General features: G+C 58.2%; 1 protein-coding gene across 4 annotated transcripts in view; it reads right to left on the reverse strand.

The window, feature by feature from the left end:
* Nucleotides 1–984: 984 nt before the first annotated feature.
* The window catches only part of CXXC5 (CXXC finger protein 5), a 35,979-nt gene continuing 11,595 nt past the window's right edge, over nucleotides 985–25,368 (reverse strand). For 2 of the 4 annotated variants that reach the window (XM_050312056.1, XM_050312057.1), the window contains exons 2-3: nucleotides 6,865–7,943; nucleotides 985–2,065 (exon numbers count right to left, since the gene is read on the reverse strand). In XM_050312056.1, coding sequence (XP_050168013.1) covers nucleotides 2,021–2,065; nucleotides 6,865–7,650 — 831 coding nt within the window. In that variant the 5' untranslated portion in view covers nucleotides 7,651–7,943 and the 3' untranslated portion in view covers nucleotides 985–2,020. Of the gene's footprint in view, nucleotides 2,066–6,780; nucleotides 7,944–14,009; nucleotides 14,026–25,368 lie in introns of those variants that run through there. The other 2 variants (XM_050312058.1, XR_007628576.1) reach the window with 2 other exon arrangements.

Consider the following 25,368-nt stretch of genomic DNA (forward strand, 5'->3'; position numbering starts at 1 on the left):
CTTGCCAGTGCCACCCCGGTCGGAGCCGAGCTGGGAATGCCAGTGCTGGGGCACAGGCAGGCTCAGTCAGTCCCTGCAGGCCTGGAGCTTTGTCCCTCGCCACGCTGGCCCAGCTCCATCGCTGTCACCGTGTGCTCCAGTCATTCCCACAGGCACTGGTGTGACCGGGGTGCCTGGGTCTGGGCTCCAAACCACCTGGGTGGAATGCTGCTGGAGAGGGCTTTGGGGGCAGTTTTCCCCAAGAACTTTCTGCTCCATCCCGGCAGGTCTCTGCCAGGCAGGGACAGAGCTTATGCACTGCCATCACGCCCCTCTGCTGAGTATACATCTGGTCAACAGATGCTGGTCCAAACGCTGGCTGGAACTGGGGACAAAGGCTCTTGCTACCTCCTCCCAGCAAGGCAGAGCTGGGTCCAGCCGGATTTACCTCTTGCCAGGCTGGGATGGCCCTGGAGAACCTCCTGAGGGTTGGAAAGAGGCACCCAGCCCACCTGCACAGCACCCCAAGCACCACCAGTGAGCATGATGGATTGTCTGTGGTAGAGCCCCTCTGGTTGTCCCAGACAGCTCCTGCTGACCCAGTGCCAGCACGAGGCCAAGCCTGGAAAGCCACCCAGAGCCCACTCACCTTTGGCAGCTCGTTTTAGACTTGTCCCAACAAAACGAGCCTCGCCGAGGTTCTCCGTGACCCGTTAATAATATTATTTTACCAAAACAAATGGCGTTGGCGCTGCTGGGTAAAACTCCGGGCAGGTCAAGCTGGGAAATATCCCCGGGAGGAGCCGGGCTGGCTTAGCCCAGCCACTGCTGGGATTAACTGTGGGGATTTAGCAGCCAGGGCGACTCCAGCTCGGCTCATCACACCGTCCCACCACGCTCTGGCAGGACTGCAGCGCGTGGGCAGGTGGGGGGCACGGGGACCTCGGCCAGCATTGCTGGGGAGGGCTGGACAGAAGGGTGGGAGAGAAATAACCAAGCTGGAAATCATGACACAAAACATGCATTCATTTTATTCACAAAAACAGCCTGGATCGCTAAAACATTACAAACAGCATTTCAATTTAATGATGGAGAGAGAGCTGGAGAGACGGGGGGTGAACAGAAGAGAAATATCACTTTGCGTAACTGCTTCAGCACAGGTCCTGCAATATTCTGGTTTATTTTGATCTGAACTTCCGTTAAGTTTACAAAAATTACTTCTAGGAGTAAACCGTTGCAATTAGGAGGATTTTCTGTATGCAGCATTTCTGGTTCTATATTAATAAACTAACAATGACTTTTTTTTTTTTTGACTTTTTTTTACTCTTTTTTTTTTCCTTTTTTCTTTTTTTTTTTTTGTGAATTCCGCCGGTTGTGTAGCAATTGTTTTCTTCAACCTTTTATACCGACCCTCTTGCGGGTTAAAACTTTCCAGAGGTGAATGGCGAGGAGGAGGGATACTACATCGCTTTAAACATATTCTCATTTATAAACATGAAGTTGAGGCATTCTAGAAACTATCCACTCTATTGTATGATGGGAAAGAATCAAATAAAAAGTATAAATGAGGGTGCAATTAAACAACTGTGCTAAATTACAGTAGTGCTTATTAGTAACTAGATTTTAAAAGGTTACTGTAAATTTACATTCCCTACACAAGTACTGCATCTTTCACACATAAACAACATCAACACCAAAACACAGAAAGAAACTGATTGTCCATACTCTGTCTATTAAGTCTTGGTACTTTACAGATCCATTGTTTTTTTCTTTAATTATTTTTTTTGTTTTTTTATTTGAAAAGCAGTTAAATGTCTGACTAGGACTCGAAGATGTTAAAACGAACTCAAAAAAAAAAAAAAAGAAGAAAAAAAAAGAAGAAAAAAATTATAAAAACAGGAATGAGATTTGCGAGAAAATATTTTTGGTTCTAAAGAGACACAGGTGCATCCATTCATTTCAGCCAAAAATCCCTTGCCTGAGACAACACAAGCAAGCAGTGACATTGCACTTGGATGACAGAGCTTTGGGATTCCCGTTCCTACTGGAACCATCTGAACGCGGCTCCTGTAGGAAGCATCACCTTCTGGAAAGGAAGAGAGACAGGGAGGGGGGACAGAAGAAGAAGGGACAAGGCGTTAGGTCGGGTCCGGCAGGGTTGGGCACCCACCCCTCACCCCAGCCCAGCACCCCAGCCTTGGGACAGATTCACCCTGGGCTCAGCACCTCCCAGAGCAGCCGTGTATCCCAGGATTTCCAACCCAGGATGCCAGCTGGAGGAAGAACTTGGGGTCCCCCCACTGCCAGCCTCCCACCCTGGCAGGGCACCAGCACAGGAGCTCGGCCAGTGTTCCCACATTCCCGTGTCCCCAGGACAGTGGCACAGCCCCCAACCTCCCCTCCCGTGAGCACACTGATCGGGCCACGGGGAGTTGGCACAACAGCCCCCTTGGTGCCAGCCCCCACTGTCCCTGCTACGGATGGACAGACAGACACCCACGGGACAGGACCCCAGCCAACAGATGGGTTTAGGAGTGCATTTAGGTGCAAACTGAGGCAGGGAGTGAGCTGGACAGGCTCGGGGACACCAGCCAGGGAGCTGCTCGGGACACAGGGAACATCACCCCCGGCCTCAGTGAACAACCCTGACCCCAACACAGCAGCCCCGGGCACCACCAGGGAACTCTCAGCACCTCACAGGGAAGAGGGAGGAGTCCCACCATGCTCAGCTTCACACCCAGCACTGTGCCCAACAGTGAATGAGACCTCTCTGAAACCACCTCCAGGCAATGCCCCAACGGCACTGTGGTCCTTTGGAGGGAGAACCAGGGATGCTTCCCAGCTGGATGGGCTGGAAAACCTGTACAACGTTCATGGGAACACGGGTAGAGTATGCAAGGACCACACCACCTCTCAGTGCCAACAGCCTCCAAGCAAGGCCAAACCATGCTGGACAGGCACACAATCCCCTTAGAGGGCCCTCCATTCAGCTCCTGCATCTCCAAACAAGCAAGGGACACCAGCAGGAAGGAGACCACAGGCTGTGGTGATGGGCTCAGGACAGCACACTGGGCTGCCATGGGATGGGGGGACACAGCCCCAGCTCCTGGCGTTGAGCCCATGTGCAGGCCTAGGACACCTCATGTAGCATCCCAAGAGTCAAACCCACACCACATTCCGTCCCTAACCCCACACAGGAGTCAGACTGATCTCACTGATCCTTCTCTTGGATCAGCTCACCCATCAAGCCTCAATGAGTGACCAGGGCAGTGTCCCCCCACCCCTGCAGGAGGGACCTCAACGTGCTCACTTCCACAGGCACCACAACCCACACATAGAATAGGCAAGGGGAGGGGGGCGAAGGGCTGGAATGGGCAGGAGTTGGTGGTGCCCACCAGGCTGCTGACAGATCACCCCTGCTCCTGCTCCCGGCCCGTGTCAAATCCTCTGGGCAGACTGAGCTGGGGCAGTCACAAGCTGCAGGCACCACCCCTTCCCCAAAGGTCTCTGTGACACATAATCAGGCAGCTGGGGAAGGCTCAAGTGCCTCTGCCTGATGATGCACAGGGCTGTGGCACAGCAAAGCACCCACACCAGATCCCACCCAAGGCACTGGGTGCAGAACAGGCAGGGCACAGCATGCTGGACTCTCCAGCAAAGGCCACCAGCCCAGATCCATCATCCCAGGAGAAGGAACAAGGGGTGAGGAGGCTCCTTATGGGCCTGAAAGGAGATGTCTGATAAACACCTCTGCTCCTTCATTACCAAAGGAAGGTGGACAACCAGCTCTAATGTGGGTGCCCAGGATGGATCCCCCTCATCATCACAATCACAGACTAACAGAGTGGTTTAGGTTAGAGCAGACCTTGCAGATCATCTCATTCCACACCCTTGCCATGGGCAGGGATGCCTTTCACTATCCCAGCTCCAAGCCCCGTCCAACCTGGCCTTCAACACTTCCAGGGCTGGGACAGCCACAGCTTCTCTGGGCAACCTGTGCCAGTGCCTGAGCACCCTCAGCACATTTCTACCTAAATCTAAACCTAAATCTACCTTTAGTTCAACCTAAATCTACTTTCTTTCAGTTTAAAACCCTCACCCCTTGTCCTCCGTGGTGAGAGTCTCTCTGTGAGGCTGACGTGAGGGTGGCAATGACCCTCACCGGTGCTATCTGGGGCCTCAAGGCACTTCATCACAGCTTCTCTGGATGGAAAACAGCTCTGTTGAGTCAAATCCCAACTATTCATGGCCTTTGTGTGACCTACAGCTCTGCAGACAGGCCCAGGGTGACCTGGCCAGCAGCCCCCAATGGCATTAGCCAGGGTTGCTGGGGCTGGAAGAGCCCAGAGGAGCCTGGTCAGTGCAGGGACGTGCTGCTGCCTGCTCCGAGCACCCAACCTGCCTCACTGGTCTCGGAGCCCCAGGCAGCCACCACCAGAGTGGGACACCAGCAGTAACTGGTTATTCAGGCTCTGTAGATGTGCAGATAAAGCTTAACTACAGCTGAGGGATTTAGCCTATTTTTTTATGCCACCATAAAGGTTTAATTCTTTTCTTTTTTTTTTTTTTTTTTTTTTTACTGCTTGATTTTAGATCAGTGTTTAATCACAGCTGCAGCCCCTGTCCGGGCTCTCTGAGGACGTTCCTCTGGATGCACAGGGCTGGCAGGACACAGTCACTGTCCTCCCAGGCAATGGCAGCACTCCCCACAGAGGGGGATGATGCTTCACAAAGGCCTGTGAATGTTTCAGCTCCATATAAAGGGCCACTGAATGGCCCCTTCTGTCCCAGTATCAAGTACAGTGGTGTGATGGCACCCCCCCAGGACCAGCAGTCCATGGACCTCTGCATGCCAGCCTTCTCCAGACCGGTCTCCACCACAAGGCAGGTGCCGGTGGTTGCCCTGCAGGTGGCCCAACACAACATATGACCAAGGCTGGTTGACATGGGGTTAGGTTTAACAACTCAGCCACTGACCCAGGTGACCCTGGGACATAAGCTGGGGTCACAGTGTCCCTGACCCAGCCACAGCCTTGTTCAGCTTTATCAAGGTCAACACATGGTGCAAGTGGATATACTGTGAGGGAGGGGAGGATCTGTCCTGAAAAAGGGTTGGTGATGACCTGGAGTGACCCACACCCACCCAGGCTTCCACCACCAGCACAGCATCTCTCTTCAGCCTCAACACACCAATGGTTGTGCCCAGGAAGGATGGGGACTCATGTCTGGTGAGGCCCAACTCCACCACATGAACTCTACCTATTTCAGTGGCCCCAGTTTCTCAGCCAGTCGTGAGATGGAGAAGCCAGGCACAGGGGTGAGTGTTTCATGGGCTCCTGGTGCTATTTATCACCCCTGGACCCAGCACAGTGCCAGGAGAAGGGAGCGACTCCTGTGGCTGCTGCGAGCTCCAAGTCTATTGACCCGCTTTAGGACTCTTTGGAAGAAATGAACTTTTTTTTTTTCCCTTTCTCCCTTTTTCCAGACCACTGACTCAGCAAATTAGAACAAGAATATAATTTAGCAATACAGCGGTTTTTGAAAGACACAGTCCCCCTCTCCTCATCCCCACCGCCCAAATAGATTTTTTTTTTTCCCCTTCAGTATTCATTCAGAGCTGATGCTAATTGAAAAACGTAGGATGTGGCTAAGGGAGCAGTGGGTTTTGGTTGCGTTGGGACCACCAGAGGATGGGCAACGCCCTCGTGCCAGGATGCACGATCCAGCTCTGATGTCCAGGTGACTTTTTAGCCTCTGCCAGCTCTGGGGATGCACTCACCAGAAGGATAAAGCCCAGCTGACGGTGGGATCAGCTCACAGAAGAATCAAACCTGGCTTAAGCACACACACTGGGGATCCTGCAGACAGGCCCAGAGCACCCAGGGGTGTGCAGCACCACGGGACACCCCTGCACTGCTGGCACCCAGCCTTTACCCACACTACACCATGCCACCAGCAGCTGCCCATGGGCCCCAAGCTGAATTTCAGACCCACACAACTGGATTTTCCCTGTGGTCCCCACATGAATGTCACACGTGCCCTATGGATTTGGCAAGGTGACACCCCAACCCAACAGCTCTCCTCCAAAGCCAAGGGCAACATCCACAGGTGGGCCATGGTGGGCAGTGACAACCCAAGCACTGTCCCAGAGCCTCACCCCAGGGCACCTGGGCATCCCCAGCAGGAGCAGAGGTGCTCCCAGCTCCGCAGGGTGCCAGAGCAGGGACACTGCCAGAGGGGACTGCAGCACTGCTACCACTGGTAAATCCATCTGGTGCCTTATGGCCTCATCCTGACCATCCCAAATGGATGCTGGCCCATGGATGGGAGACCTGGCACAGCCACACCACAGGGGATGCTGCCCAGTGCACACTGTAGCAGTTTACCCCCAAAACCAGGGATTGCTGTGCTCAGAGCAGACTGAGCTGAGGGGCTGGGCTCTGGCTGCACCCACTGCCACGAGTTTCACCATCACCAGTTACTCTGAGCTTTGACCCAGAAAGTCACCCCCTTCCTCCCCACCCCCTGGGGTTAGACGCCACTCCCCAGCTCAGGGAGCTGCCATCCGCTCAGGACAAGGGATACCACCACCAAAACCCCAGTAGAGCCCCCATTCCTGCAAAGAGGAGAGTGGAGCTCAGCGTGCCCAGGTGCCCCAGGGAGAGACCCCAGCCCTCCTCCCCACACCAATCAACCCTAGTATGCAAGGAGGGGCAGGGTCTGGGGGCACTGGGCAGAGCACATATCTCACTGCGAGACCTGTTAATGGAAAAGGGAAAATTAAAAAAAAGTAAGAAGTACCAGGTGTTTTATTATCTAGGGCAAGATCCGAACCCAGGAGCGCAGCCCGAGGAGGGGTTAGGGTGCCTGAGAGGGGCCGGTTACCTCCAGTGCTGCAGAAGGCTTCTTTTTGAGTTCTTCACATTTTCGGAATTTGCAAATCTGGTGGCCAGTTTTGCGATTCCTACAACTGCTGCACTGCTCGCAGTTTATCCGTCTTCGGCAGGGCGGGCACATGCCGCATCTTTTCCGTTTCTTTTTCCCCGAATTGATGGCAGATGCCAACTCATTCTGCATGGGATACTCTGCCAAGCCAGCCATATGGAGCGCGCTCTCTGCCAGAAACACGCCGGCAGGGGTCATAATGAAAAGGCCTGGGTTGATGGGAAAAGCCCCCAGGTAAGGAAAATCAGAGGGGCCGTTCATTGTCTCTGCAGCTGAGACTGCCTCCATGTCAGAGATACCAGTCCCGTGCTCGCCTGCTAGAGGAAGATGCTCCTGTACCACTCTTTTGAGCATTTCTGTCGACTGAGCAAACTGTTGGAGGGCGGTCTGTCCTTCTGAGGAGAGCTCCGACATCCGGTCTAATTTGCTCAGCATACTAGAGATGTTTTTGTGCTTTGAGGTAGAATGACTTTTATCCACAGTCGCATCGTTGCCATTAGCTAAGGGGTTGCCTTTCTCTGAATGTTCGCTTACCGAGCTGCTGCTACCAAAGGTGGAATAGTGGGAGAGTGGACGGGACTTCTTAAGACTTTTGTTCAAAGGTTCACTTATTATTCCACTTTTGTTCCTCCTCTCGGAGTTGACGGGGGGTTGAGAGTCATCTTGGTTATTTTTTTCCGTCTCTGGCTTGTTCCCAGTGTCGTGATGGGAGCCCGAATTTGACATGGTGCTCGGAGCACAACGACGAAAACCAACCCCCAAAATTTAAAAAAAAAAAAAAAAAAAAAAAAAAGGGACGAAAAACCCCAAAATTAAAAAAAAAACCCAAACCCCACCCCCAATGCCAAAGCGAAAAAACTCCCAAAGCCCTTCTGGTGGCACCAGCCCGCCGGGCACCGGGGACGCTCAGACGGGAACGCGCATCAACGGGGGCGTCTCCTCCCGCGCCGGCTGTGGAGGACTCAGGGCGCTCTCAGTGCACAGACATACTCTGCGGCTCTGGGACACACCACGCGGCTCTGGAAGGAGAAAAGAAAAGAGAGTTAGCGCTGGCAAGAGCCAAAGGGCTTTTCAAAGCGGCTCTTCCTCCCCCTGCCATGAAAGTCTCAGCGCCGTGAACAAAGGAACTCCAGGGAACGGACCTCGGTGGAGATCCGTTCCGCTGCTCTCTAAAAGGGTCGCCATCCAGACAGAAGTGGGGGGTCACAGGGGAAGTCCTGGCCTGGTAGCAATGGTACTGCGATGCTTAAAGACTCTCTGTGCCTGGCTCTCCTCCCCCAGGGATGGCAGCCCCAGGGAAGTCACGGGGCTCATCTCCTGCTCCGCTCCAGCGGCGTGCGGCCCCACGCCGGATGGGACCGCAGGCGCCGGCGGGATGCTCCCGAGCCGGGAGCTGGAGCTCATGAAAAGGGTGCCTGGTTCCCACCCTGCAGCTGCCCATGTTCCCCCAGCTGGGTGCCACGGAGGCAGCGTCCCAGCTCCCATGACCCCCAGTGATGCTGCTCACCCAGCTCAGGCTAGGCTGCACCCCTCTCCCTCCTCCTGCTCCTTGTCCTCCTTCTCCTCCTGGTTCATGTCCCTGGGCCAGCACTGGGCTGGGGAAGGAAGCCACATGGAAAGCAACAGCATCCACCTCCAAGCCCCACAGGGATCCACAGCACCCTCCTCCAAACCCCACCACCAAGAGCTGCAGTGTCCATCTCCACATTCCAGGGGCAGCCATGGTGTCCAGCTCCAAACCCCACCAAGAGCTGCCATATCCATCCCAAAATCCCATGGGCAGCCACGGTATGCACCTCCAAACTCCCCCAAGAGCTGCAATATCCACCTCAAAATCCCACGGGCAGCCATGGTGTTCATTTCCAAACCCCACCAAGATGCTGCAGCAGCTACCTCCAAGCCCCATGAAGAGCCACAGCATCCAACTCCAAGCCCCAGTGCTGACCTCCTGCCGTGCCGCTGGTGTGCCCAGCCCACATGCCCGGCCGCTCCGGAGGAGCCCCGGGCTCTTCGGTGACAGGCAAAGCCTTCCCGGAACGGACGCTATGCCACTGTCCCCGGGGCAACTCGCGGGCAGCTGGGCCCAGTGTGGCTGCAAACACTTGTTGTTGTGAAATTCCTCCTCCTCCTCCCTCCCGAGCACACACGCACGCACAGGCACCGCCAAGTAATCAGGCTTTAGAGGAGAAAAGCTGCAGGGCTTAGTGGAGCAGGAACCCGCGTCCCCACCCCGGCGGCAGCTGGGGGAGGGCGGCACTGGGAGGAGGCCCCTCGGCCACCCCATCCCTCCATCCTGGCTATCCCGACAGCCTCCTCTCTGGAGTCCAGGCAGGGATGTGGCCATGTGTGGTGGGCTCTGCTGTGACCCTCGCTCCTGCGCAGGGGTGGTGCAGCAGAGTGAGGAGGATCCCTGCGCCCCCCACACCCCACTCCTGCTCATCCATCACCCTTCGGGTCCCCATGTCCCGTATAATCCCAGGAACCCGGTAACAGCCCAGGGCCCTTTCCCACGGACACAGCTCGTTAAAACGCCGATGGGGGCAAGGTCCCTGCGCCAACCACCGCGGTACCGGCTGCGGAAGCAGCCCTGGTGTCTCACTCCGGTGCCAGAGCCGGCTCGCCCACGAAGAAACCCCCCCGCCCTGGCGCTGAAAACCGCTTGCTTCAGCTGCTGCGGGATTTAAGATGCAGCGCGGATCGATGCAGGGCTTGGGCTCCAGCAGGGAGCTCGCCAGGCCACGTGGGGAGGGAGGGCTGCGGCGGCAGGACGGGCTGCCCTTCCCCAGCCCCACGCCAGGCAGGGGATGCTGGGTGGCGGCCAGGTGGGGTGCGCCCCAAACGGGTGAAGGGGGCTGGGAGCGTGGGCGGGCTCCTGCCGTGCAGCTGAATCACCAGCTCCCTGTGCCAGGGAGGTGGGGGACCCGCCCCTGGAGACCTTAGGACGGGTCACACCTCAGTGCCGAAAGCAAGGGGCGCTGGGGCCGGAGCGGGGAGCGCAGCAGGAAAAGCACCGGACGGGAGGATGTGAGATAAAGCGCCCGGGGGTGTTATCTCACGCCTGCCCGCGGCCGCCTTTCCTGCGGCCCTGCGCCTCTTCCGCCCGGCTCCGCGCCCAGCTGGGAGCCAAGCGCCCGGCAGGATCGGCCCCGGATTTGCCACCCTGCCTGCTCGCCCTGTGGCTGCCAGGGGGCTGCGGGGGGTCCCCAGCCACAACCAGGAGCACGCTTTGCATCACCCTGGCGAAGAGCCGGGTTGTGCCGATGTAGGGCTCGATGCCACACCGAGGCGTCCCCAGAGCCCCACGGGGTGGGGTCTAGGTGCCAAAAGTAGGGAGGACACCAGCTGAAGCCACACTGTGTTCACCGTCTCCACCAGCTCCCATCTTCCTCTGCAGCCAGCCAGACCTGCCAGCCTTCCCACCATGCCACACGGATGGGGTGCCAGCAGCTCTGAGCCCCTCATCCACAGCCCTCCCAGCCGGGGCGATGGATGCAGAGCCTGGCGCAGGGCTCCCCTGAGCACCCACGGCTGCAGTGGGTGGCACGGTGAGACAAGGGCACCCCATCCCACCCGGTGCAGCCCCCCAGCACCGCCGGAGACACGGGGCACACAGCGCCTTGGCCCCGCTCAGCCCCAGAGGCGCGAGGCAGTGCCCGCTGTTGGCACGGGGTGCTGCACCGAGCCGTGCCGAGCTGTGCCAGCGGCACCACTGCACAATCCCGCCATTGTCCCGGCTGCCGCTTTGCCTGCGCCAGCTCCCACCATCTGCAACCACCCGGCGTTGCCCTCCGGCCCCCGGGGCCACCGCGGCAGCAGGCGCCGGACACCGCGGCTGTGCCAGCTGGGACGGGGCTGTCCCCACACTGTCCCCTCCAGGGACCCCAGGATCCGTGTGCTGGGGGTGCCCGCCTAGATTGCACAAAAGGGGGTTCCCCCACACTCTGACACCGCGGGACCACCCAGCACAGCCGACATCTCTGCTCCTCGCCAGCCGCTGCCCGGCCCCGTCGTTAATTGCAGCGGGGGGAGGAATTAATGATCTTAATCCCTTCTTTATGATTGACCCGAGTAAAGACAGCGAGCCTCCCCCTTCCCGTTCCTGCCCCTTTTCCGGCCCCCATCCCTGGGGAAGGCACCGGGCAGCGTCATCTGGGTCCCTGTCAGAAGGTGCTTAGTCCCGGCCGCGGCATTAAAGGGGCACGTGATGGGCTCCCTCGGCCGGGTCTTTGCACGGGGCAGCTTAGCAGCCTGGAGGGACGCCAGGGTTCAAGGGGACACCACCAAGGTCAGGAGGCCCCAACCCACGCCCAGGGGGTTCCCAGCCCTTCGCAGGACACTGCTCCTCCCCTGCAATGAGCCACCCTGCCAGGTCCAGGCTGAGCCCACAGGGTCTAAAAGCCTGGTGTGCTGCCGGGGTGAGGGACAGCACCCATGGCACGGGTTGCCCAGAGAAGCTGTGGCTGCCCCATCCCTGGAAGTGTCCACAGCCAGACTGGATGGGGCTTGGAGCAACATGGCATAGTGGAAGGTGTCCCTGCTGATGGCATGGGGTTGGAACAAGATGGTCTTTAAGGTCCCTTCAAATCCAAACCATTCCATGACTTCCAAGGGTCACCCGAAAAGACCTGCCTCCCGCCAGCCTGGGGTGCTCAGATGGGGCAGCCGTGCTCTCCCATGGTCCTGGGGGGAAAAAAATGGGATTCTCCACTCCCTGGATCTTCCCCCAGCTCTCAGCACCACACCATCCTGCATCCCCCTTCCTCTGCCCTGGGGCTCCCTGCACACCGCACACAGAGGACTGTGCTGCAATAGTCCTAACAACTCCAAAATAAATAAAGGTTGCAAAAGGATCATCTCTGGTGGTCCAGCACCCGGAGGAACCCCTGCCAGCCAATGGACTGAGAGTCCCCCCAGTTGCAGGCACCATTCACTGTCAGTGGGGAGCAGGAGAGAAGATTCGCTTCTCCTGAAAAAAATGACAAGCTGCAAATTCCAGCCGGCTCCCCAGTGTTTTGGCTGCATGGCTGGAAAGCCATCAGCTCCCGCCGACCTAAAAAGTCTCATCTTCAAGAGAAGAACTTCTGCTTTCCTTTAATTTTAAATAAATCACCCTCCTCCCGGAAAAGCCGCCGGTTGGTCAGCTGTGCACAGACACGGCGTAAAAAGAGAAGAAAGCAGCAAAGCTGATGCCGAGCTGCTCCCGTGCTCCGGAAACAAAGGGAGAAAATCAAAATTCGCCTTTTTGCTAATCCCTGGGCGCTGGGTGGGCACCGGGGGTGGTGGCTTTGTCCGCCCTCGGCAGACGGAGGACGGGGACGGAAGGGACCCTGGCGTCTTTTCAGCCTGGAGAAAGGCTGTAATTGTCCCCTCTGCCGGGGTTTTGTCCCCACTTCCTCCCCCTCTCCGTGCAGCCGCCCGCCCAGCATGGCCCCCACCTCCCTCCACCACCACCATCACTCCCTGGTGATGGAGGGAATGACAGATGGATGCACAGGCTCAGCCATGCCATGGACAGACTGAAGTAGGGTGCCCACCACCAGCTTGTGCCCCTCTCCAAAGCATCCCAAGTGAAGGTCTAGGGAGGCTGCAGATGGAGTTTCCTTCCCCTCACAGCGCTGGAGGTGGTTCCTGTGCTCCTCAGCCACCCTGGTGCACAGCTGACAGGACCTTGGCAGGGCCAGGAGCACGGGACCATGGTGGGAGCAATGCAGGGGGAGACAAGGCACCCTGGAGGCATCGTGGTGTCTGAAGCACAGCCTGGGATGAGACACCCAGTGGGTAGAGCAGCACCACGGCCCTGTAGCAGCGTCACGAGTCAGATGGCCCAGCTGCAACCCAGGTCAGAGGCTCAGGAAAACAAGCACCACCAGAACAAGGTTCAAAGCAGCTCCGACCCCAGCACCACAACACCCGACTCAGCTCCAGGTGCCCCATTTCCACAGCACGGTCAAACCTGCTGCTCCCTCCACCAGGTGACACAGGCCAAATGGCACAGGCCCTGACTGCAGGCTTGCTGGCCACGTGTCCCACAGCAGGAGGACCAAGTGAGAAATCAATCCGTGATCTCCCAAGGCTGAATATTCCTGCAGGACACCCATCCAGGGAGAACACGGTGCCTGATAACCAGGAACACCTGGAGGCAAAGACAAGGATGTTGTTTGCAAACCACCACCTCTGTCAACCTAACAGCCCGCCGAGCTCTGCTCTTCGAGTTCATCCTCCCAAAAACTGGTCCAGCCGGATGATCCACTGCTGGATGCACCATGGAAGTTACTGGTCACCCACCACCTTTTCTCCAGACATCAAGAGAGGACTCCCAGGCCTGGGGGAGGTTTGGGCAGTGCTGTGAATGCTCAGGCTCACCCTGGGCAGCTTAAGGAGTCGGAGGTATGACGGGTCGAGGTATGACAGGTCGCCAGATGGGCAACTCACACGGAGATAGTTCATCTCCCATGCTCCAGAACATCCTTCGGAGGGCCAGTTGTGGCAGCCGCTCTGCTCGTCTCTGCTGCCGAGGTGGCACTGAGGGACGTTAAGAAGCCAACTCCTGAATTAAAAAGGCTATGGAAGATTAAATCCAGCATCTGGAGTTCGCCCTGGAAGCAGATGGCGAGTCATCATGGTGCACAGAGTGGCTTTCACCCGTCTCCTCCTTGCAGGCAGCCGCTCAGCCCCGGTGATGCCCCCCAGGAGCAGCTCCGGACGCACACACAGCGAGGGCCAGGATGTGTCCTGCCAGGTGCATCCTTGGGGACAGCGTGGTGAGGCCATGCTGCATCCTGCTGAGCAGGCAGGAGGTGATGCCACCTCCCCAGTAGGCTCCCTACACCAGGGATCCAGCAAGGGCATATTCTTCCCCACAGATTGTGGCTTTTCCCACGTAACCCCATGGCTGCAGTGACCTTCTCAATCCACCAGCACGGCAAACACCCCAGAGACTATCCCCAAGGTGCCCTGGACTTCCAAGGAGGTTACCACTGAGTGGAGGATGAGGATGTCCCCAGGGATACCACCGCCTCCATGCACATCCTTGAACCTCACCCTGTCGCCCTGGCACAGCTGGAGCCACCACTGTGGGGACCAACCTGTGCCTGGGGCTGCCCCGGCCGGGAAACGTGGCTGCGTCCTGCCTCCACGGGGTGGTGGTTACGGATTAAGGAGTCTTAAATGTCAGACGACCAGGCGCTCCCTGGAAATCCACTTATCTCCGCTGCCACTCAGAGCGGCCAGAGCCGGGCGGTTATGGAGATAACGCGATTTGAAGCGTCCACCCGAGCATTGCAGGGCTGCGGGTGCCCTGCGGACAACGCCAGGCGCCTCCTCCCCTCCTCCGCTCGCCCAGCTGCTGCCCAGAGAGCCGGGTGATGGCTCAGCCCAGGGGGCTGCGCCCACCTGCGCGATCCCCCCCTCCTCAATTCCGGGGGATGAGGGAGGCTTGGCAGCCTCGGTGCTCATCCATCCCCCCCTGTGCCAAAGCTGCACCAATTCGCTGCCCAAATCCTAAAACGACTGTAACTAAAACCCACCAGATTGAGCCTGGGGAAGGGCCCCCCCCACCACCACCACCTCCCCGCCTCTCCCCCCCTCTCCAAATGGGATTGAACAGATCTGCTCTCGCACGAGCCCAGCTCGCAGCCAAGCAGCATCTGACATTCACGCGCCGTGGCACGGCTCTGCCGCTCGCCCACTCCCCTCGGCTTGGCATCGCCCCGGAGATGCGCCATCAATCCCAGCCCAGCAGAACCCCCCTGTCCTCTGCAAAGCCCCCCCCAGACCCTCCTGGAGGGACTCCAGCCCTTTGATCCGAGGAGTTCCTGGTGTTCTCCCCACCACCATGGTGCTTCAGGGCTGTGAGGTTCAGGGGACCAGGCGGGATGAACCCAGGGCTTTGCAGACAGGTGGATGGGGCAGGCGCTGCCCGGTGGCAAATGCCAGGAACAACAGGAATCCTGCAGGGCCTACGAGGAGCTGGGGTGGACCCAGGGATGCCTTTGTCCTGGGGAGACCCACAGGCAGCCCGCCCAGGCCAAGCTAAGACTTGTGAATTGCTCCATTAACAGATGGGGCGATTACAGCATCAATTACTGGGGGTCTGACCGACAACCAGGTCATGGAGAGACCCACTGGCAGGTGCAGAGCCACAAGGAGTTAATTAAAAATAAGGAAAAAAGTTGTAGGCACAGTCACATGGCAATATTGGATGGGGAAGAGCCCCAAAGCCATTAGTGCCACCTCCAAGTGCCACCTCCAATGGTTCTCCAATCTATTCCTGCCACCTCCAAGTGCCAGCTCCAATGGTGCCCAAATCTATTTGTGCCACCTCCAATCGTGCCCAAATACATTAGTGCCATCCCCAAGTGCCACCTCCAGCGGTGCTCAAATCTATCCGTGCCACCTCCAAGTGTCACCTCTGGTAGTGCCCAAATCCATCAGTGCCACCTCCAAGAACAGCTCCAGTTTGGAGACGTCCCCTTGCGCTCCCAGCCCTCTCAAAACCTCGTCCCTCTACATGCCACCAGGCAGCTCCATGGTGGCAGAGCACAATCCAAGGGGCTGCTTCAGATCCCAGGAAAGCCTGCAGTGGGAAGGGCCGGTGCACCCATGGCAGCGCCTGTGCCAGGGTCACCACTGGAGAATGCCAGGGCCAGCTCAGTGCATTTGAACTTGGCCATTAGTGGGTGGTGAGAACCTCGTGGTGCTCCAAAGCCACCACGATCCCTACTCTGGAAGTCAACCACTTTGGAAGAACCACTTTGCCCACCGGGGAGGCAGTGGCCCTGTCGGAAAGCCGCCGGGGTCCGCAGACGGCAGCTATTGACAGATGTCTAAGAGGACGGCGAATAATCCCGTCTTCCTCTGGGAGGATTCGGGTCGCCCTCGCCCTCACCGGGGGTTTATCCATTGTCTGGATCTGCCGGCGGTTGTTATTTTTGGTCAGCTCCACGTTTTGCTTGGCCTCGCTGGCAGTAGGGAAACAGGAGGAAGAAGAGAAAGGGGAGGAGGAAGGCTGCTTGGCCAGGGCTTGGCAGGGGGAAGAACCAGCTCAGCTCTGGGAGGGGCCAGTAGGGCACCCCACAGCCCTCAGGGAGCCTGGGTGGGTCCCCTCCCATCCCCACAGCCTTGCTGAGCACAGCCAAAACTCACCACAGCGATGGGGCTGGCCAGTCCAGGAATCCCATACTCCCTGGTGCCCAGGGGAATCGCTTCCAGTAAGCCCAGTGGGCCAGAGAGGCTTGAGAGATTTTGGAGACTGGGCTTCGGGGGGCGGGCAGTGATCAGGGTCCTTTCCAGCACCAAAAGAAAGCACAGGGGAGCTCTGTGAGGGACAGGCAAGCCCCAACCTGCCCTCATCCATCCAGGCTTTGGACACCAATCCCTCATGCTTCATTGCCAGCACTGCAGAATCCCAGCAGGTCCCATCCTTCCCAATGGTTTGGGCTCACCAGCACTGTGGGATGCAGCTCAGCCAGCCACTGGGATCTGCACCTGGATCGCTCTGGAGGCACTGGTGAGGCCCTGGCACAGGTTTCCCAGAGAAGCTGTGGCTGCCCCATCCCTGGAAGTGTCCAAGGCCAGGTTGGATGTGGCTTAGATAAACCTGGTCTGGGGGAAAGTATCCTTGCCCATGGGAGGGGGGTGGAACAAGATGAGCTTTAAGGTCCCTTCCAACCCAAACCGTTCCATGATTCCGTGATTCTATCCTTCTGAGCTGGGTACGAGGGGAGGCACAGGCAGAGCTGGGGGAAGAGCATCCAAGAGGATGCTCCTGGGGAGAAGACAAAAGCCGTGCCTCAAGACTTTGTGCCTCTCCCCGTCTCCCTGGCAGCGACACGGGCAGCACCCCCACAAGGCAGGGCTCGCCATCCTTCTCCCTGTTGTTGTTCCACCACCCCCCAGTTTGCCTGCGGAGCGGGAAGATAACGTAAAGCTGCCTCCCCTGCCTCTGTGGGCTCTCACTCCTGCAAGAGATGGAGGGCACGAGCACAGAGCTGCCTCTCCCGAGCTTTCCCCGTGCTCGGCACCGCTTGTCATTCAAGCAAACCCCGTGGCCTTTAAGCTGCCAAGGTACCAGAGCTGCTCTGGAATCGGAGTTCGCTCGGCTCCTGCCCTGGAGCAAGGAATCTGAAACGCTGCCACTGGAAACGAAACAGAGCATCCGTCATTTTACTTGCCAGAAATATATCCAGCCCCCAAAAAAAGAAACCCTGCCTGTGAAAGAGCCAGCAACAAAGCCCTCGATTCCACCGGCGAGGCAGAGCCCGGCATCGGGCATTTCCACCGGGATCCTGATCCTCTGCCCAGTCCACTGGTCAGATTAGGGCCAGGGAGGCCAGGAGGAGGGTGCCAGGTCTGGATCAGGATGGACGGTGGGGACCAGCACCTCTCGCCTAGGATGCTACAAGGAAAATCCACGGGTTTGGGAAGAAAAGAGGCAGGTGGCAGAGGCAGGGCTGGGGGGGATGAAAGGTGCAAACCAGCGTGGTGAAGCCCAGGCAGCCCCGCCACAGGAGTGTCCAAGGGACCCCACCCTGCCCGCGGCCGCTGCCAACATCCTGCCTGCAATCCCCCCCGGCCACGCAGGTCGTCACTCAGCCCCCGCCCCCGGCCATTCCCAGTCGCATCCCCAGGAAAAGCAGCAGCGCGTTCCCAGCCAGCCCAGCCCCCAGCCCAGGCACGCCAACCCAAATATCTGCGAGAGGCGCTCCCCTCCCTGGGAACGGCGACTCGCCGCAGAGTTCACATGCCCCAGCAATGCCTGATTAAACTCCCAAACTCCAAGGGAATACCCCTGAGGCTGTCTGAAGATAAGCTAGGAGCTAGGCTGCTCTCAGGAAATACAGGAACTGGGAAAGAGCAATCCCTTTTTTTTTTTTTTTTTTTCCTTTTAAATCCAGAATAACACAGAGCAAACGCTGGTGCTCTCTAGCTCAGACACAAGCGTTGCCCAAGCTCACTGCTGTGCACCCCAAGAGCTTCCTGCTCCCTGAGACATCGCAGGTGACCCCAGCTCCAAGCCAGATCCAGCTGGAGGCAGTGGGGATGGAACCAGAGAGCCCAGGACAACTCCAGGCAGCACAGGCGAGCAGACTGGAAGATGCCAAGCAAGAGGATGGAGCTGGAGCCCTGGGCAGAGGGAAGGGTGCTGCCCAGGCCATCAGGTGCCAGAGGACAGGGACACTTGCTGCTGACACCTGGCAGGTGTTCCACCATTTTCCTGCACTCTAGGGAACACGTCTTGGGGATGAGGGAGCTTTGGCACTGCCCCATCCTGCCTGATGGGGTGGGGGGAACGCTGTGACATCAACTTCAGTGGTGAACAAATGTCATAAGGCAGAAGTCTGCCTCCTACCAGGAGCACAGCTGGGAAGGGACCTGCACCCAACACACAGCGTGCTCTTGGATGGGCAAACATGCCTGAGGCCAGGAGCCACAGGTGAGGGACTGACCCAAGCCAAGCTCTCCTTGGGAGATGTCCTCTTGGATATGTTTCTTGGTTCTTAATGCTTCTTCAGGAACCAGCCCAAGAGGAAGGGCATCTTCCTTCCCTGTACATGGCAGGATGGAAAAACAGCATTCCTGGGCAATCTTCTCCTGGGGAGAGTCTTTAGGAAAACTGTTCCCAGAAAACTGATGGGGTGGCAGAGCAAGGAGGTGTTGCACAAACCAGGCCCAGCTTCTCTCTTTGGTCAGACACCAGTTTGGCTGCAGATGACATCAGAACTGCTACAGAACACTTGGATTGTCCCTGAGGGTCTCACACAGCCTTGAGACCCCAGTGTGGCCTTTCCATGCATGAAGGGGGCATGGAAGAAAGAGGAGAGAGACTTCTCAGCACGGCCTGTTGTGACAGGACAAGGGGCGAGGGGTTTGAACTGACACAGGGCAGGGTGAGATGGGGGAAAAATTCTTCTCTGTGAGGGTGCTGAGGCATGGGCATGGGCTGCCCAGAGATGCTGTGGCTGCCCCATCTCTGGAAGTGCTCAAGGGCAGGCTGAACGGGGCTTAGAAGCCCTGATCTGATGGAAGGTGACCCTGCCCATGGCAGGGGGGTGGAGCGAGATGAGCTTTAAGGTCCTTTCCAACCCAAAGCACAGTCCTACAAATGTTTAACTCCCAGCACTGTGCCTTACCCAAAAAGAACAAGTGACACAGGTGAAGCTGGCAGATCTGAAAGAACCAAGCCCAGGACAGTCAGAAAGCAGAGCTGGAGCCCTGGGAAGGAGGAAAGGGGCCACAGCACGAGTCAGGATGGGGGGACCCTCAGCTGAGAGAGCTGCAGGACTCACAGTAAGACACAGAGGGTTCACTCTATGACCTTGAGGAGTGCAGCCATGGAAAAACCCATCTACAAGCTGTCACAACACAGAGGAAGATAGGGAAGAGCCACAAGACTGAGCCTGGGGAAGCTGGAGCAAGAAGGAAACACCACGTGGTGGGGGCTGGAAAGGGCTTATCACACTGGAGATGTGGTTTGAGGGGGACTGATTGCAGGGTGTCACCATCTGTCTGGGCTTACTGGTCCTTCCTGGCCCCCAGTTTTCAGGGGCTACACGAAAACTAGAGTTAGATGTCAATACTTCTGCCTTTCCTCCCTTCCCCAAAAGCTGAGGAACAAGGTGGTGAGCTGGAATGACAAGGAACAAGCTGGAGGTGGTTGGTGCCTGCCACATGTTGGTCCATTCCTTCCCCAGCCAGCCCAGGGTGGGTTCAGAGCCTCCATCCTCCTTCCAGGGACCTGCCTGCTGGATTGGTGGCTCCTGCAAGGGAACCATCTTCCCTCACCTGTGCAGAAGGGGTTGATCCCATCAGGATTTTCACCCCTCCTGAAACCCAACACCCACATCCCCATCTCTGGACAGGTCCTCCAGTGGCACTGGCAAGCCCCTGGGATGGGAGGGAAGCTCCAGAGCACAGGGCACCCATCCAAAGGGATGATATTCCCCCCTGCTCCCAGGGGGGAATGCTCTCAGCTTCCATAATGGACTTTCTTCTCCACCTGCTGCCTCCTCCAACCCATCCTCCTCCCTCCTGCACCTTGCCCTCAGTGACATGACCTGTGGAGGATGAGCCTGAGCAGGGGCTATGGGACAAGCTAGGCAGGAAACCCTCACAGATTCCATCCCCAGCGAGACGGAGCACCAGGGGATGTGGTCTTGTAGGTGGTGGATTGATCAAAAGGAAACCCATCCTTGTGGCTGGGATGAGCCACTGGAATTATAGGGACTGTCCACAACATCTCCCTCAGTGTCCTGACACAGCTGTTTCCATCCCACAGGTTTCACAAAGACCTATCCATGGGGTTTTTTTTTTCCCCCTCCTTTCAATTTCTGGCACTTTTGACATAAGGCACATCCAGGTTAAGGGTAGACAAATTCCCCAGCAATTCCTGGCAAAGTTCCCCTCGACCAGCGTGGCTTCCCCATCCTCGTGCACCCTGGATGGACCCACCTGCCCTCCCTGCACCTTTCTCCTGCACACTGTGACTCTGAACAGCAGCACCCACAGGGGGAACACGCTCCCCTGAGGACTTTTCAGAGGAAAAATGTGCTTTTTCACCCCGATGCTGCATTTTAACAATTCAGTAAAGCCAAACCCCAGTGCCAGGGCTGCAGCCCTCACTATCCCGAGGGAAGCAACCAGCACCCACAGGGGATTCAGGATGGGTGCCTCCAGAGGAGACCCGCGGGCGTCCTCATGTCCCCACAGCGGGCACCCCCGCTCGGGCTCAAGGGGTTTAAGCCGAAGCAGTGCAAGTCCCTGCTGCAGCCCCCCGAGGTGTAAGGCTCCCTGAGCTCTTAATGGGCTTATTACGGAGCTGCTGGGACCAGAGCAGCGCCCGGGGGGACTTACAGGCATCCCCAGCCCGCAGCCCCCCGCGGCACCGCCCGTCCCTGGCACCGCGGGGGCCGCCCCCGCCGCCCCTTCCCGGACGGGCCATCGCTGACGGCGCCGAGCGCTCAGCCTGCCCTCACCCCCTCCCAAATCCCACACGCCTCCGGGACAAAGGTGGATGCCTGTCCCCCCACAGCCCTATACAGATCTAATCCCCCCACGGGCCATGGCATCGGTGTGGCACCTGCGTTCCCGTGCCGTGAGCCTACAACCCGTGCCCCACACCCCACAGCTGGGCCTTGTGCCTGCAACCCCACCCTGGCACCCTGTGCCCGCCCTCAGCTGCTCACCCCATCATCACCATGTACCCCACGTCCTGCCCTACGCCTGCACCCCACATCTCACCCCACATCTCACCCCACATCTCACCCAGCAGGATGTGGTGGGGCAAGACCAGGTGCAGGTCCCCCCAGCCAGCCTCAAAGTCAGGCTGAGGGTGATAGGAGCATGTGCCACTCGGCCCAGTGAGGCTGGAGGGGCCAGCACACGATCCCACACCATCCCCTCGAAATCCTGTTTTTCCGGGACTGGGAACAACAGCCATCCAGGGAAAACCCAACTGGAAAGCAGTAAAACCCCACTCAGTAAATCCCTGCTCTCAATCAGCACAAGTTTTGGGGAGGCAGCCCCTGGCAGCAATGGCTCTGCCCTCCTTTTCGTCCTATTTTGGGGGTCTGGACTTTGTGCCTCTGTGTTTTTCCAGAGGGGAAATATATTTTTTAAAAAAAGGCAAAAAAAAACCCACCCAAAAACCTAAGCATCCTACTGAGCTCCTCTGAATTCCCTATCAGCTGCTGTACATGCACATGGCACAGAAAAATCCCTAGCAAATTCCTGCTGAAAAATAAGAAAAAAACCAGGAAAACCCACCAAAGGCTGAGCTCGCCGGACACAGCGCGCCAGGAGGGGCTGACAGAGCTGTTACGGTCTATTGGGCCAATAATCCACAAACTAAGACAGATTTATTGTACATGGCAGATCCTAACAGCTCCAAAGAAACCATCACTGTCTCCCGGTGCTTAAAATTCACTTTCTTGGGGGGCGGGGGGGAAAAAGGGCCAAAATATGGCTTTATGAGATAAGATGCGTGGTTGGACCATTCTGTGACAGGCAGAAGCCTGTGCAAACACATATATGGCTTTTTTTTTTTTTGCCTTGATATATAAATATATAAAATATCTCGTCTTCCAAGGCGAGCGCGACAGCATTACCCGTCGGAGCGCTGTCCTTACCACCGGATTACCCGGCTTGGTTTCACCTCCCTTAGCAAGATGGATTTGCAGGGATGTTGTTTCTGCCTCAGTATTACCGACCAAAAAAGAAAAAAAAAAGGTGGGGGGGAGATAAAAAATTAAATTAATTAAAGCCAACTTGAGCCCCTGCATCCATCTGGTTTGCTGGGATGGATGAGTTTGGGAAAGTGCAATGATCTGAGGAGGGAGATGCTGGAGATGCTGGAGAGGAGAGCAGGTTCTTCCCACCGGCACCACACCGTGCTGGCAAGCCCGGGGTGGGGGGATATTTTGATGATAATAATAATAATAAAAAAAATAATAATATTTAAAAGCGCAGAGCTGGTGCTTTCCCTGTTTCTGGCACACAGGACACCAGGCAGTGCAGAGCAGCGGGACCGGGAGCGGGATCAGCCCAATCCCGTCAGTAATTGCGGCGTCTGTTCGAATCTCCGCGACGCTGGAAATCACGCTGGGCCGGGCTCTGAGCTCCCCGGCGGCTGATCGTATCGGGCGGGGATCAGAGAGGCTCAGCTAACGGGTTTAGTGCGCGGCTCGTCCCAGCCGGCGCTGCCGCCGAGGGGGGGCCGGGCTCCCGCTCGTCCCGGGGGGGCTGAGGGCCAGGGATGCTCCTGGGAAGCTCGGAGGGAGCGCGTGGGAGCGGAGCATCCCTCGGCGGGGCCATGCCCGGGGGAAATGCCCGGTGGGACAGCCAGCCCTGAGCCCCTCTGGCACCGTGTGTGGATGGTGGGTCGGGTTCTCCCTGCCAGCACCCACCACCCCCCGGCTGCACCCCAAAACCATCCGCGGGGGTGTGAGCAGCGGGAAGCCGGAGCAGGCGACCAGGAGCGAAGCTCGGAGCAATGACACGGGCAGGGATGGATGCAGGGAGGGGGGTTTGCATGGATGCCCCAGCTCCAGCCCCGCGGATGCACCCTAAAACCATCCCAGGGGGTGCGAGCAGTGGGATGCTGGACCAGACGAGTGGGACAGCAGCTTTCAGCTGCACCCGGAGCCTCAGAGCGGTGCCCGTGGGTAGGGATGGGTGCAGGGAGGAGGTTTGCATGGATGCCCCGGCTCCAGCCCCCTGGCTGGCAGTGCAGCAGCGGGAAGGGATGTGCTGGGACTGGCCGGGTGGCTCCAGGGAGGGAGTCGAACGAGTAATTAGAGCAGGAGGCTGTGAGTCAGCAAACGATGCGTAACCTCGGCGAGGCTGACAATGAGGCAAAAGATGGCAGTTTCGACCGAGAGCGCCGGCTGAAAGGGCACATTTAGATATGCAAGAAGCAGCGACTCCTGACAATCCCAGTGCTGGGACCTGCCCAGCAAACCGTGCTGCTCCGGAGCCACCGTCTGCACCAACCACTCGACTCCTTCCTCCAAAATCATTGTGAATAGAGACATGGGTGGGCAGAGCAAGGCAGCGGGGACCGCTCCCAAAAAAACAGCGTTCAGGGGACGACGCCAGGCAGCCTCTGCTCCAGTACCCCATGCTGCCTGGGAAGCGGGATCCAACCAGACTGGGCAGCTGACCTTGCTCCGGGTGCCCCGGAGAGCAGTGCAGCCACGGCGGGGCCGATCCATCCTCCTGGCACACCCGCTGCACTCCAGGATGGATATTAAGGTTTGGCTTGGAGGCAAACCCCAGCTCCAGCCACAGGCTCGTCCCCCCCGTTTTGGGGGGGGTCCATCAGGGCTGCAGGCAGGTAGGGCCCCGCCGCCCAGCCGCCCTCGGCGAGGAGAGTTTAATTAACCCCGGAAAGCGATCGTTAAACGGCCGGCCCGGGTAATCGATGCGGAAGGGGCAGCTTTGCTGCCGAGGGACCATCTGCTCCGGGGAGCGACGGCGGCTCTGCATCCCCCCGTCACCCCTCGCCCTGCGCCTGCCGGGAAGCCAAGGCCACGGAGCAGCTGATTTGGGGGCCTAATCCAGAGCTGAACCCCGGCCGAGCGATGCTGGGGGGATGGGAGCTGCCCCTCGCCTCAACCCTCGCTTCCCGTAAAGCCCCAAGTCCCAGAGCCACGTGATTTCCGACACGACACAGCCCTCCCCGCCCCCGGCACAAAGCCCACTGAGGGTCCCTCCAGAGCAAGGCATTCCCCCTTCCCCGCAGCCGGGATGTGGCTGAAGTAAAGCTGGGCAGGGATGTGGCCACCCATCCTCCACGCCCCACAGCTGTTTTCACCCATGAGATGAGTTTGGGGCGGTCTCAGCCTCGAGGGCACAGAGGGTTTGTGTCTTTTGGAGTGCCAGCCCCCCTTCCACCCCCCCCCACACACACACAGATTCCCAAGGGAGTACTCAGAGGGATGCCCAGGGTACCAGCCATCCTGCCATGGGGCACTGTGTCCCCACCCACCTCCCCCAGCACTCACACACACCGTGAAACTCTGCTGGAAGCTCTGGGCCCTTCTCCACCCCTGAATGTCCAAGTTTCTCCTTATTTCCACCCAGTACATGGTGCTGAGCGCTCAGGGACAGTGGGGCTGGGTGGGGGCATCCCCTGCCAAGGGACCCAGGAACTGCTCCCCACTATGGGGCACTGACTGCAGCTCTGGGATGGGGTTCCTGGGCAAGTCTGGGATGGACACAGGGACACCCCAGTCCCTCACCCTGTGGTCACCCCCCAGGAGAACTTTGGGGGTAGCTAAGGGTGCAGCCAACATCAGCACTCCAGAGCAAAGCCAGACAGCAGATGGAAGAGCGGGATTTTGACCCCTGGGATGTGACTCGGAGAGACCAGTGTCCACACTGGCATCCCTCTCCTATGACAGGCCCTTCTACCATCATCACACCCTGCCCAGCTCCCAGTGCCAACACATCCCAGGAAGCCTGTGAGGACACGTCACTGGCATGACCCTGCTGGGCTGATGCAGAACCTCCTGGTCTGGATCTGTCCCTCATCCACTGGGAGGAGGGGCCTGGGATTCTCCCTGCTCTGATGGCAGCAGCTCAGCTGGCAGGGAAAAGTGGCCCCTGCACCCACACACACCCACCCTCCCACACTGGCACCACGACGTGGGCACAGCTTGAGGGCCACTTCTGCCCCAGGAGAAGGTCCTGGTAAATTTGATTCCTGGTTGCCAGGACCACCGGGAGAGCAGGTCAGGCTCTGGCATGGAGTTTGCTGGGCAAGGGTTTGCCAGGACACCCACCACACCTGAGCCCCAAGGGGAACACCCAGAGGGATGCCAAGGTACCAGCACCCAACCACTGGGCAGGGGGGTGAGGTGACCCTTCCCATCTCTGAATGTCCAGGAAGGGATGCCCATGGCAGTGGAAGAACAGCTGGAATGCTATGGGCAGGAGGCAGCAAGG

This window comes from Myiozetetes cayanensis, unplaced genomic scaffold, assembly GCF_022539395.1.
Source record: "Myiozetetes cayanensis isolate MyiCay16 unplaced genomic scaffold, myiCay2020 scf17, whole genome shotgun sequence".
Lineage (NCBI taxonomy): Eukaryota > Metazoa > Chordata > Aves > Passeriformes > Tyrannidae > Myiozetetes > Myiozetetes cayanensis.